Source organism: Ursus arctos, unplaced genomic scaffold, assembly GCF_023065955.2.
Source record: "Ursus arctos isolate Adak ecotype North America unplaced genomic scaffold, UrsArc2.0 scaffold_20, whole genome shotgun sequence".
In the NCBI taxonomy this organism is placed as follows: Eukaryota; Metazoa; Chordata; class Mammalia; order Carnivora; family Ursidae; genus Ursus; species Ursus arctos.
In genome coordinates, this window is record NW_026622875.1 from 44936567 (window position 1) to 44951117 (window position 14551).

At 42.4% G+C, this 14551-nt stretch overlaps 1 protein-coding gene across 3 annotated transcripts in view; it reads right to left on the reverse strand.

Moving 5' to 3' along the window:
- GADL1 (glutamate decarboxylase like 1) overlaps positions 1 to 14551 on the reverse strand; it is a 160175-nt gene that overhangs the window by 123192 nt on the left and 22432 nt on the right. Inside the window, exons 2-4 of one of the 3 annotated variants that reach the window (XM_026496854.4) lie at positions 10786 to 10980; positions 9383 to 9555; positions 1958 to 2084 (exon numbers count right to left, since the gene is read on the reverse strand). In XM_026496854.4, coding sequence (XP_026352639.1) covers positions 1958 to 2084; positions 9383 to 9535 — 280 coding nt within the window. In that variant the 5' untranslated portion in view covers positions 9536 to 9555; positions 10786 to 10980. Of the gene's footprint in view, positions 1 to 1957; positions 2085 to 9382; positions 9556 to 10345; positions 10409 to 10785; positions 10981 to 14551 lie in introns of all 3 variants that reach the window. The other 2 variants (XM_044383334.3, XM_044383332.2) reach the window with 2 other exon arrangements.

Below are 14551 nucleotides of genomic sequence, written 5' to 3' on the forward strand. Positions count from 1 at the left end.
CTCTGTGCAAATTCATTGAGCACTTGAGATCCATCCACTCTACTGGCTGCAAATTACATCTCAGTTTTAAAAAGAATTCAAAATCTAATCATGTGCAATGGGAACAAATGTTGAAGAGCCACCTCCTAACCCTCTCTAATTCAACAATAATATGTTTCCAAGCAACACTTGGGCAGTCTCTTAGGAACTCTGGTTTATCTGCTCCCTTTTTTCTACAACCCAGATCCAAACCAGAACCCTTGAGAACTGGATTACTGGAACTATTTGTCCAGGCATCAAAGTCTGCTACCTTTATCTTCAGAAGATATTGATCTTAACTTCCCTATCTTTAAATGCATTTCACTCACCAACAGGGTTCACTTCGGGCTACTGGCAGTGAGTGGCCTTTTCATTTTTCAGATTGGGCCATTTTTCATAGTGCAACTGACATTATGTAGATGGGAGTAAGATGTGACTCATCATGGGGCTTACATAAACTTTCTAATTCAACTTACTTCAAAGGCAGTAGCCTTTAAGACTCAACTTCAGTTCCAACTTTCTATTTTTTTTCCGCCTCCTATAAAAGGTCTCATAAAGGTTCTTGGCTTTCCACAGTGTGAATATTCACACCAAACACCAGGCTAACTGACTTGACATTCTCAATCATAGGAAGCCCAGCATGACAAAGAACAAGGAGGCAGGAGGTCTGTTTCTAAATTTGAGTATTTGGGAACCTTTTTAGTTAGTGACTTCTCATCACAATGCACAGCATTTGGTTTTAGGGCTTTTTCTCTTTAAACTAAGGGTTCAATTAAAAAAAAGCCCAAGAAAATGTTTTTTAAATAAAATATGGAAAACTTCCTCTAATCTGGCAAAGGAAACCAGACATTGCTGCAAGTAATTTTAATAAGATTTTTTTTTTTAGTTCCGTGTTAATTTATGATTGATTTCCATGGTAACATTATGGAAAATATCCAGTAAACTGAAAAATCTACTGCATTAAATGTCATTCTACACTTCTGACATGCACTATAATAATAAGATATGTATCTCTGCTTTTGAAATGCTAACTGGGTTTTTGATACATACACCAGACTTTCCCAAGGGAATGTAAACCAATTATTTTTAGCCAGGATTTTATTATGTTCTTTCCACTAAATTTAGTTCAGTGTCAGAATTCACAAAGCATAATGCCTGTATGGTCTTAAGCACTAGATTACCTTGACAGCACACTGCCAAATGCATATTTTGGAAAGCTACTTCCTTACTTCTGGAACTTGTTCACTGGGCGTATGGGATATTAACAGTTGGACTAGTACGTCAGCTTAAGACCGATACCATGCTACTGCACTGACAAAAGATCATAGTGGTTAAGCATTAGGGCACAGCTATCACAGCAGAAACTTACCATATATTCATTTTTTTTTTTACACTTTCCTAAAGGTTATTTTTGATCCTGCTAGATTTGATCAAATAATTTGGCAATTACCAACTGCCAAGACTTCATCAGTATCTTCCCAATCTATTCCTGTTTATAGTAAAGACACCCTCCTGACCTTTTTTTTTTTTTTTTTTTTTTTGCCTATTCTGGTCCATCAAGATTAAAAATCCCTTTACAAATTTTATAATCAAACTGTGCTTTGCCAGTTTGAACCAACGTAAGAAATGATAAGTAGCAGTCGTCATATATAGTCTTGATTATAAATGGAGGATGGGGATTGCCAAGGAGGAGATGATATTTTTGTATGACCACTAACAGCAACAGTTTTCCTATCCATTAACCTTTGGCCTTGACAAAATATCTGCATTATGGATTAAGTGACCTGTTGTAAAAATAACAGAACCACTATTTTCTGATCCAGCTTTCTTATCCCATAAACATTGTCATACTCAGCTCTACTATGAGGTAAATACATGCTTAAGAAAATACAAGAACTTGTTAGGGATACAGATCAAGGGGACAAATGAAAGGTCTTACTAGTTTTGACGCTGTAGCGTATGACATCCTGGCAGAGCTCCAGCAGCCTGTGGTGTGGCTCTCCCGTGTCCCTCAACTCCAAATCAAGAAGTTGTTTCAGTTGTTCAGGGGGCCGCCACTCACAAACCTGGACAGTCAGCAATGGCAGTTAATTGAGCTCCCACTGGAGCCAGGTTTTGAGAGGATGTTAGCATCATGAGCCCTACCCTCAAGAAGCTTCCAGACAAGTGAGAGACAGCCTGAGACTTCAATGTACAGCCCTAGTCAAGGGTGAAAAAGCTGGGATGGTGACCCGGGTGTCATTGGAACGGCCCCATCTTCCATTTGGAAGGTCAAAGATTTCCTGGAGGAACTGATTTCTAACCAAGGAAAGATTAGGGGGTGGGGGAAGGCAAAAGGGCACTCTAGGGGGAAGGAGCAGAGGTTGTAAAGGATGAAATACAAGGGCACGTCTAAAGAATGGAGTTAGTATGATGTGGCTAGAACATGGGGCTGGAGGAAGGAGGGGTTGTAGGGAAGCTGGAATGCCAAAATAGCTTCCTCACTAGTCTCTCTGCTTATACTCTTACCCTTGACCCATGCAGTCTATCAACCTGGCAGCCAGAATCCAGAACGATCTTCTTAAATCTAAGCCACAGCTATTCTTCTGCTAAAATATCTCAGTGGCTCACTTCCTTCAAAGTAAAGCCAACGTCCTCACAATGACTTCAAATGATCCTGTCTCATCTGCTTCCCTTCGTGGCATTTCCTCTTGAGTCTAGCATGGCTTTCCTGCTGGCTGACTCTGCCCCGCCACCCTGACCTCCTTGCTCTTCCTTAAACACACCAGGCACTCTCCCTGCCTTAGGGTCTTCACACTGGCTGCGCCCTCTGCCTGGATAGTCCTGCCCCAAATATCCTCACGGCTAACGTCCTGAGTTCTTTCAAAGCTTTGCTCAAAAGTCACTTTCTCAATGACAGCAAGCCTGATTCCCTTATTTAAAGTCACAAGCTTCACATTACCCCAGCCCTACCAGCCCCTTAACTTTTCTAGCTCTTCCTTTTTCCATCTCACTTCTCATCTTTCAACATACCATGTAATTCATTTATTTTGTCCCACACAGTCTCCATGAGATTGGAGATGTCCATCTGTTTGCTCACTGTTCCCAAGTAACCGACACAGTGCCTACCACACAAGGGGTGCTCCATAATGATGTGGTGAATGAAAGGATGAATGAATGAATGAAATGGGACTCAGATCACGACAGATTTTCTGTGGCATGTTACAGAGTTTGAACTTGGCTATAAGGCAGCCATTGAAATGTTTTGGACAGGGGAATGATATGAACATATTTGTGGTTTGGCCAATAGCGTTAGTTGCTATGTGGAGATTCCAAGTAAAATCGGAAATAAGTGGTGATTGTAATAAACCAGACAAGAGAAGGTGGTGTTCTGGGTGAGGTAGATGCTATTGGAATGACATATTTCCAGAGATATTTACAATGCAGAAACAACAGAACTCAGAAATCAATTACACAGCAAAGACGAGGGAGAGGAATGAGCCGAGGACAACCCTGAATTCTGTAGCTTCCATGCATGGGTTGATGGTGGTGATGAGGAAAAGAATCTCATTTGGCGTAGGGTGGGGAGAATGAGTTTTGGGCATATGTAGTCTGAGGTCTCTCAGGACATCCAAAAGGGGTGCAGCGGTTGGTCTGAAGCTCTTGTAAAAGACTGAGAACAGAGTTCCAGACATCCACCATGATAATACAACATGGGGGACACACTCAGAGAGATTCTACCACTAAGAGGAAAGGCATGGGATCTCCCCTGGGCACCACCACCACTTAAGATATGGGCAAAGGGAGAGGACCTCTCTTGTGAGCTAGAGGACAAGCCAGGGAATCAAGGACGATCTGAGAAGAGTTCAGTGCTACTAAAACAAAGAAAACAGAATGTTTTAAGAAGATGGTCATCACTATGAAATCCTGTTGAGAAGCCCAATTTGATAAAGACTGAGAAGTGCTCATGGGATTTATCAACAAGGAGGTGTTCTTGGCAAGAGCCGTTTGACTTAGAGAGGTGGGAGTGGAGGCCAGATTGCCACGGAGCGAGGGTGTGGGAGGTGAGGAAAGAGAAGGAGGGAGGGAGCATAGATAATCTTTAAAAAGTTCAGCTGTGGAGGGGAGGAGAGAGACAGGGGAGTAGCCAGGAAGTCAGGAGACTAGGAGGTGGGAGGTTGAGGAATGCAGGAAGAAATACTGAGTTGTACAAGAGGTATGAAATTAAACTCTGATGTGAGAACCATAATAAGCAGAGGTAGATCAAAAGTGACTGAGACAATCCAAAGGAACAACTGCTGATACAAGCGTATCTCAGAGATACTGCAGGTTTGGTTCAGACCGCCTCAATAAAGAGAATATCGAAATAAAGTGGGTCAAACAAAGATTTTGGTTTCCCAGTGCATATAAAACTTATGTTTACAGTGGTCCGTCTAGTCTATTAAAGGTGCAATAGCATTATGTCTAAAAAATGTACATCCCTGAATTAAAAAGTACTTGCTGGGGGAGGTCCTCAAGAAGAGGTGACCACCCAATGACCCACAAGCTGGGCCTGGGCCCTCAGAGGCTCCTTGTCCCCTCCTAAGTCTTTGGAATGTGGGTTCACTTGTGTCTCCTGTTCCCAGAGGCTGCTCCAAGAACACAGCCTTGACATAATGATGTGGTGTTGAGAACAGTTGCATAGTGTATTTGAATAAACCCAGTTAAGGCCTCTATCTATCTATCTATCTATCTATCTATCTATCTATCTATCTATCAAAACTATTAAGGTTTGGCGGACAGGTGTGGGGATCCACTCATCTTGCTGCTGCGCAAGACAGCTCCTACATAAGTTCCCTTTCCTTATTAAAACTGCTTCCTGCCAACCTGGAGGGGCCTATTTCTTTCTTTGGTCTCTCCCTGCTCTCTGTCAGGAGCCAGTTTCAGATTTCACCCAGGAAACTCCTGAGGGGATTATGAACCAACACTATTTTATTGCTAAAAAATGCAAACCATCATCTGAGCTCTCAGTGAGTCGTAATCTTGTTGCTGGTGGAGGGTCTTGCCTCCATGTTGATGGCTGCGGACGGATTGACATGGTGGCTGCTGTAGGTTGGGGTGGCTGTGGCAATTTCTTAAAATAAATACAGTTTGCTGCATTTATTGACTCTTCCTTTCATGAACAATTTCTCTGTAGCATGTGATGCCGTTTGATAGCATTTCACCTACAGTAGGACTTCTTTCAAAATCGAAGTCGGTCTTCTCAAAACCTGCTGCCTCTTTGTCAACTAAGTTGGTGCACTATCCTAAATCCTTTGTTGTCATTTCAACAGTTTTCATGGCATCTCTACCAGGAGTAGGTTCCATCTCAAGAAACCACTTTCTTGGCTCATCCATCAGAAGCAGCTCATCATCCTTTCAAGTTTGAGCATGAGATGCAGCAATGCAATCCCATCTTCAGGCTCCACTTCTAAGTCTAGTTCTCTCGTTTCCACCACACCTGCAGTGACTTCCTCCACCAAGGTCTTGAACCCTCAAAGTCATCCATGACAGCTGGAATCAACTTCTTCCAAACTCCTCTCGATGTTGATATTTTGACTTCTCATGTATCACAAATGCTATTTATGGCATCTGGAATGGCGAATCCTTTCCAGAATGTTTTCAATTTACCTTGCCCAGACCTTCAGAAGAATAACTATCTATGGCAGCTATAAACTTACAAAATGTATTTCTTAAACGATAAGACCTGAGAGTTGAAATTATTCCTTGATCCATGGGCTACAGAATGGATGTTACGTTAGCAACCATGGAATCATTAATTCTGTACCTCTCTACAGAGCTCTTGGGTGACAACGTGCATTGTCAATAAGCAGTAATATTTTGAACGGAATCTTTTTCCTGAGTAGGAGTTCTCAACTATGGGCTTGAAATGTTCAGCAAACCGTGTCACAAACAGATGTGCCGTCACCCAGGCTTTGTTGTTCCATTTGCAGAGCACAGGCAGACTAGACTGAGCTCATCTAAAAGGCCCTGAGTTTTCAGAAGAGTCAATGAGCACTGGCTTCGGCTTCAAGTCAGCAGCTGCATTAGCCCCTAACAAGAGAGTCGGACTGTCGGAGTTTTGAAGCCAGGCATGGGCCTCCCCTCTCTAGCTTTGAAAGTTCTAGATGGCACCTTCTTCCAACAGAAGATTGTGTCATCCACCCTGGAACACCGATGTCTAGTGTAGGTCTTCTGAGTCACTTTCTGCAGCTTCTGCATCGGCCCTTGCTGCTTCACTCTGAGCTTGCACATTACAGGGATGGTTTCTTCCCTTAAACCTCGTGAACCCCCCTCTGCTAGCTTCAAACTTTTCTTCTGCAGCTTCCTCACCTCTCTCAGGCTTCCTAGCCTGGAGGAGAACGAGGACCTTGCTCTGGAGGAGGCTTTGGCTTAAGGGAATGTTGTGGCTGGTTTGACCTTCTATCCAGACCACCAAACCTTTCTCCAGATCAACAGTAAGGTTGTTTTACTTTCCTATCATTCACGTGTTCACTGGAGTAGCACTTTTAATTTCCTTCGAGAACTTTTTCTTTTGTAGGCACAATGGGGCTAACTGTTTGGGGCAAAAGGCATAGTTTTGAGCCGATCTTGGCTTTCCAAGTGCCTTCCTCACTAAGCTGCATCATTCCTAGCTTTTGATTTAAATGGAGAGATGCGCAACTCTTCCATCTTGCAGAGGAACACCTAGGGGCCATTGCCGGATTATTCACTGGCCTTATTTCAATCTTGTTGTGTCTCAGAATAGGGAGACTCAAGGAGAGGGAGAGAGACAGGAGAACTGCCGGTGGGTAGAAAAGTCAGAACACACACAACATTATCAGTAAGTTCACTGTCTTCTATGGTTGCCCTTTGTGGCCCCTCAAAGCAATTATACTAGTAACATCAGAGATCCCTGATTATAACAAAGTATAAAAAATTTGTTGTATTTCATAATATGATGTTATAACATATATGTTTTCTAATATGTTATAATATATAACAAGTACAAAATAATGAAAAAGTTTGAAATATCATGAGAATTATCAGAAAGATGACACAGAGACACAACGTAAGCAAATGCTGTTGGAAAAATGGCACCGATAGACTTGCTGGGTGCAAGGATGCCACAAACCTCCGAATTGTAAAAAACATACTATTTGCTAAGTGCAAGAAAGTGAAATGCAGTAAAATGAAGTATCCTTATCTACACAACAACATGATGAAATCTCAAATGCATTTTGAGGAGGGAAAATTGCAAAACTCAAAAGCCCTCTTGTGATAGGACTCCACCTGTCTGACACTCTGGAAAAGGCAAAAAATAGGCACAGAAGACGAATCAGCGGCTGTCAGGGATTAAGGTAAGGGGCAGGGCTTGACTCTGGAGGGGCACAGGGAAATTTTGGGGTGATGGAACTGCTCTGTATCTTGATTGTGGTGTATTTACATGGCTTAGCGAACTCCTATAACTTCACACCAAAAAAGGAGCAAATTTTCCCAGATGTAAATTATAACTCTTTTTTCAAAAAGTGGCTGAGAAGGAATATCTACAAGAGAAGGTACTAGAAGTAATCGTCTCATAGAGTGTGAGGATGTATCTGAAGGTCACCTTTTAATGGCGCCCTGTTGGATCTCTGACAAAGCTAGACTAAGTTAGTAGCATGAAAACTCCACCTCCTTCCCCCAACCGCAACATAGTGTTTAACCCAAATTCAGGTGGCTAGCCTGCAGGGCTACTATATTGCCATCTGCATGGGGTTCCTTCGTTGATGACTTAGGATCTTAGGCCCCCCTTCTTCTCTTATCTCCCATTAGCCACCTGTCTGAGCCCTTCTTTCTAGGCAGAAAGTTCCCTTTTGCAATGCTCTTTCCATTCTTTACCTTCCTGCTTTCCTCAACACACATGGGTCGACTTCTCCCTGCCCATCAAAATCTTACTTGACCTTCACATCCCATACCAGAGCTCAGAGCACCCACTCCTCTATGAAATCCCCAAAGTCTGCCCCCATTACACACATTTATCATATTCTTAACTGGGACCCCCTGTTCTCTTTTCCAATGAAAACCTATCCTTCCAATTAGACTGTAAATTCTGTTCAAAGCTGAGCCTTTATCTTATTTGTCTTTATATCCCCCAGGGCCAAATATAATGGCTTACCCGTAGCTAACACTCAGTTAATATTTAACGACTGAATAAAGGCCAATTAAAAAAGAAAAAAAGCTTACCAGAAAAGCAGTGTGCTCCAAAGTAAAGCGGGTCCAAAATATTTCCCAAGTACAGATAAGGCCAGAAAATAGGCAATCATAAATATGTAATCAAAAAACACCATCAGTGATTTTGCCTTGAATATAGCTATTCTAAGTTCACAGGACACTTCGATCTATTTTCCTATCAATTTTCCCAAATATATGTGATCAAAAATTCAGAATAAATACCACTTCACATTCAAAATCTGTTTTTTAAATGACATTTATTTTCGAGTAACAGAATTAGGATAAAAATCCTTCCTCTACCTCTGTTTGTTGATAATTCAGTTTCAATACGAAAGATAATCAATGTGATAAAGAATAAGAGACATACAGAGAAGTTAAAGACCCAGACTGAAGCCAGACTGCCTAGATTTGAGTGCCAGCTCTGATACTAACATGTGATCTTGGGCAAAGTGCTTGACCTCCTTGTGCCTCACTTCTTTCCTCGTCCTTAAAATAGGGTTAACATATAGCCCCTGCTTCTTGGTGTTTTTGTAAGAATTAAATACACAGATTGATACGGAGTAGTCCTGAGCACATCACCTGGCACATAGCAAGTACTCTTAAGAGTAGAAGTCATTAGCAATAATTGCAATATCAGTTTGAATCTGAACTTAAGCCTGAATTTGAGACCTAGAACCAGCAATTGGTGCCAATCAGAAGTCAGACTTAACAATCCAAGATTTCCAGTCTAAGCACAGACCAACTCCTGGGAAGGAGCCTCAGATAAATTTAAAATCTTTTCATACTCTTTTCCATATTCTGCTTGTTTTTTCCTAGTAACAAAAAGAAGGTGCCCAAGAAAATGGAGAGCAGAGTATGTTTCAGAGCGTGTAACGTCGAGGTCGTCTGGTTATTCATCATCTATATTGCTATAGGGCAGGAGGCTTCATCCCTGTGTTTCATGCCCTCAAAGCCTGGGGTCTCAGCCAGTCTCCCAACAAATGATGGCTGGCAAAGTTAACAGCCAACGCCTCCAGGAAAGCAGATACTAGGTGGGATCCCACTTGGGTAGCTGGGATCCTCTTGAAACAAAGATAGCATGAGCTTCCTATTTCCCTTACGTCTAACCCTCAGATTTGGAAAGAACCTATCTTTCCCATTCCAGGGATTTCTAATAGATATCTTTTATTTTTACCTTCTCGCTGACATCTGTAGCCTTCAAAACCACCTCTTCCATGATTAGCCTGCAGGCCTCTTGAACAAACTTTTCTCCTGCTCTTGCATCTGTCGTGGGACCATTGAGTACAACCCCATCCACAAGAACAGCGCTCTTCTTGCTGGGAATCATCTCTTGTTGATGCGTATCTCCTGGAAGCACACAAGCAAGTCATGTTTGAGACATAATCTCATTAGATAACAACAAAGCACAAGGGGAAACACGGACCACTATCCCAGCCTCAAATGACATATCTTCTTTTGGGGCATCGAAGCGGACAGTTGTTGATGGTTTCCGATGCATCATAGAGGTAAGGAAAGAAAGTTCTATTTTCCATTCCTGCAGTATCTTGTTTGGCTTCAGGGAGTGTGAAGGAGCTCAAGAAATGTAAATTCAACCCATTTTACTGACTCTTGCGAACACCTTTCAAACACATGCACAGAAAGATCGTTGTAGACACGAGCCCATGTCTATTTTGTGCACACGTGCTCTTTTGTAATTTGTTAAGCACTGCCATCTATCCCCTTTATAGGAATAAGTCATTCCTAAAGAAGAAAAAACTATTGACGTATCACCTCTCTTAAGTTTACATTTTAAGCCCATGTTTAAATGACCCTTTACATCAAAGACAGCCCTTTGTCCCTGAGAGCCCCTCCATCCATGTACTCAGCCACTCTCTTATGAATGAAGAATAAAAGAAAGGGAGTCACGTGATGGTTGGTGTTAATCCACGTTTGATGCCCTCAACTTTTCAAACTTGCAGTCTGGGCACAGGCAGAAGGATGGAATGGAACGTCTTCGGGACTGTAGAATTGCCAGTCAGTGACTAAATGTTAAAAGTCAACATGGAAATCTATATCTGAGAAGAAAGGTTACTGCCTACCCAAAATAGCCCTCCCCAAAAATAATTCTGGCAACTGAATCCAAATATTCCACCAATACCTGCCACAAGCTTGGATTCACAATTCTTGGATTCTTTCTGGAATCAGTGTCTTTCTTTCCTCCCTGTAAGGTATATACATGTCCATTGAGTTGTGGAAATTTACAGAAACAGCTTTTAAAAACTTTCAGCACCACACCCAGGACAGTGCCTTACTTATTTTCGGTAAATCTGCGTTAAATATGCTGATGGTCCATAGGTATTTCAAATATTCTTATGCTTACTGAGCCTCTAGCAGTATTAACATTTATTATGCCCTAAGTCTGTCTTTTCCTCAAAGGAATATGTTTTGGTAAAATTCTGTGGCTTAATAAACCCTTCACTCCTATTACTGGTGAACTCAAATACTGGTGTCCATGGAGGCAGATAAATATGGCGCCGGCTGATTCCTCAATTTGGGCAAGACGGGGTCTGCTGCGAAGGATCAATCTTTTATCCTCACCCTGAAGGCTGAACCATCCAGAGCTCCAGTGATGAATTTTAGTTCCGTCCTTCACTTTTACTTATCTTTCACTTGAAAGGATGCATTCAACATGGTTTAGGGCCAAATGGTGAAGACTTGGAATTGAGGTTTTAGATGGAAAAGCTGTACGCCTAAAGGCACTTTCCTCCCCCAAATTTTAATCCTAAAAATAAACTGGAAAAAGAGGGCGATTATTCAGGGAACCCTGATTATGTCAGTAGGCAGTGCTATTATTAGGTGCACAGAAAAAGTTAGGTTTCTTAACCTCATTAGTAGAATTTCAGGTTTTTATTGTTCAGGGAATAGCAGCCACTGTATAGCTTTCTCAGAATCAATCTCTCTCTCTCTCACACACACACACATACAGACACACTAAAAAATGTCAAACACCCACTTGCAGCCAGAAAAGCAGTGAAATTGAAATTTAAGTCATCTTTGTCTCCACAGCAATCAATTTAAGAAATCCCCATATTTCATGCAATTATCTATGAGAAAATGCAATAGAAAAAAACTGTGAAGAATTAGGTATAGGTGATGCCTCTTGTCTTGATAGATACATTGTATTTCTATTGCCAGATGTGATAATGTGCCTCTTCCTCCCCCTGCCTTTTTCCAGGTTGGAAAATATCCTCTGAAGATTGTATAGTAGGCCAAACTGTGACCTTCTGAGATGCATACCCAGGACTTCCAATCTAACTATTGGAGTATATGGTGGTTAAGAATGAAGTTTTTCAATGGGAAGAATCTTCCATGAAGGATGGGTCCAGAATCTGACTGTTTTGCATGACCCACTCCCCTACCGCCTTAGTCCAAACTACCATTAAATGCTTGGATTAGTGCAGTAGCCTCCCAACGAACCTCCCCACCAAGCAAACACAACCAGCTCCCACCCTTGTCCTGCAGGCTGTATGGACCATGCTCAACATCATAGCTCCCATGTTCCTCTGAAGAGATAAGTCGGTTCACAGGATGACTTAAACCATCCAATGGTTCTTTATCTCATCAAACAAAAAGTCAAAGTCATAATGAGCTCTAAGGCCATAAATGATCCCCTGTCCCCATCATCTATTAGACTTCAAATATCTCTTATTACTGTCCTCCAGGCTCACCAAGTTCCATCCACTTTGGCCTCTTCTCTATTCTTCACTCTTTCTTAAACATGAGCTTCTCAAAGAGGCCTTCCTTGACGACCTTCTTTCAAACTGTAACCCCTTCTCACCCCCACCTTCTTTCTCTGCTTTATTTGACTCAAAACCAGTGACCACCATGTGACACATAATATATACGTATTCATTTATTTGTCTGAGCATCTCTTTCTCCAGTGGAGGTTTGGCTCTCTAAGAGTGTAAGCTTGTCTCTGTTGGTTTCATTTTTGTTTCTGTAGCACCCAGAAAATGCCTAGCAGTTTATAGGAATGTGATAAAAAATTTGTTGGTTACTAAATAAAAGAAGCCCTCCCTGGTCCTTCAACCAACCAGTGATAATGTCCCCCTTTCCTGAGATGCCATTGCAGGTTAGCTGACCTAACTGAGGAGGAGACACCTTTGGCTGGGGATGGGCTAGATGTAGCATACAATTCATTCAATTCATGGCCGAGGAAGACACAGTAGGGACCAGAAGAACCAGGGAACCGGGTCAACAGGCAAAGCTGAGTTGTGGTCTCTGGACTGTGAAAGGAAACTGTAAATAAAGACTCTCCTGTTCCTCTCCTCTCTATCCTTTTTGCTGCAGCCACTCTCTTTCTATGCTCTCTCCTTCCCTTTCTTATAGGCATTTGACTTCTGAGAGTCAGCCCATCAAGCCTCACCGTAGGAACCACACTTCCAAATGCGAAAGGCAGTTAACCTCTAAACTCTCTGACTTCTGAGTTTCCAACCAGCTCCTTAACCCCATGTCTTCCAAATCTCTGTATAAGCTCAGCTTTTGCTTTGCTCAAAGAGATGTACGGATTTCCTTGTTGAACAAACAATAAATTCAACTTCAAATACTGTTTCAGATATTGAGCAGTGGCCTCTTCCTTTGACACAGGATTAAGTGAATTAACACAGACAAAGACTTAAAGCAGTGCCTCCTACATAGTGGGCATTCAATAAATGTCATTCATATTAGCTAACTCAATAAATTTTAGTTACCAATAACAGGCAGCCAGTACTACTTATTAAATACTTAAGTACATAGAGCATAAGTGAAACTCCATGTGATAGGAAGCTATGACAGTAGAAAGGGAGGTATTCTCAGAGTCATCAAACGACCCGGGTAACGAACTCTAGACCAAGGGGCCAGTGAGTTACCCCCTGGGGAAGAGTAGAAAGAGGGGCCACAGTGTAGAGGATTGCCCCTGTGAAGAGAGAAAAACTTCCTGCCACAATGTTCAGGACACAAGATGGGGGCCACTCAGTTGAACCCCCACTGGGTGCACAGTTTTCCGGACCTCCTTCCCTGTCACTTTCCACCTTGTACTGTGGTTTCTGGGCAGAGGTCTTATTTCTTGCACCAGACTGTAAAGTCCTACAGGAAAACAATGCATGTCTCATTTTTCTGGGCATCCCAGAAACCTGTTTGGCAGCTGGCATGGATAGACACTCAACAATTCCGAGGACCGCCTGGCTAATGACAGAGGTACCTGGGAAGTCATCTTATCCAACCCCTTCACACAATCCAAAGATCTCCTACACATCCCAGTGGCCTACATGTCAGGTGAGCTGAGTTCTAGTCTCAGTTGATCTCTCCCAAGCTCTCGGATCCTGGGATAATACAACCTCTCTGTGCCTCAGTTTCCTTATCCATAAAATAGGAGACAATCGAAAGAAAGTGCTGGGCTGGCTGCCAGAAAACCCCTAGGAAAGCCAAGTAAGATTCAGATTCCTGAGTTGCTACTCGAAAGATTTTGTTCCAGGTTGGGGTCCAGAATCTGGAAATTAGCATGTGCTCTAACTTATACCAACGGTCCCGAAATACACTGACATGGCCTTGGACTTAGGAGTCACTGTTCTTGGTAGCCCCCTAAGGTCCTCCCAAACTCTAACATCTTCAGTTGTTAAGGCTTTCCCTCACCCTTTCATACTTAGGCATTCATTTCAACAAGCCTATAGCAATCACCTACTGTGTGCCATACGTCAGTTTAGGGGCCAAACACATGAAGTGGGTCATCCCCTCAAGGATCTCAAAGTCTCATTGGGGAGTTAGGGCCTCAAAATTTACAGCAACACAAGACATGTCCCCATGGCTGGGGAAACTGAGACACAGAGGAAGGGACTGGCTTGCCCGATGTCTAGAGCTAGTAGGTAGTGAAACCAGGTAAATAACATTAAAGTTCTCAGAAGGAGCAGTAAGATGCTGCTTTGAGGGCATCTATAGTTTGTAAGGCCATATTAGGGAGGTAATAATGGCCTCAAGATGAAGTCGACTCAATTCCTGTCCTTAGTAATGGACAGCCTTGGAGGACTGAATAACCACACTATAAGACAGCAGGTGCCAAGTGCCATGAGAAGGACGCTAATAAGACATTTGGAACATAAACAGTGCAGACACTTCGGGTTAAGGCTTAGGGTCATAGGAGAAGTTGAGGTATGACGGAAACTATGCTTCAATTTTAGTCGGCTAAAGATGGGTACCCATAGGCAAAAAGGAAGGAAGGAAGGAAGGAAGGAAGGAAGGAAGGAAGGAAGGAAGGAAAGAAAGAAAGAAAGAAAGAAAGAAAGAAAGAAAGAAAGAAAGAAAGAAAGAAAGAGAGAAAGAGAGAAAG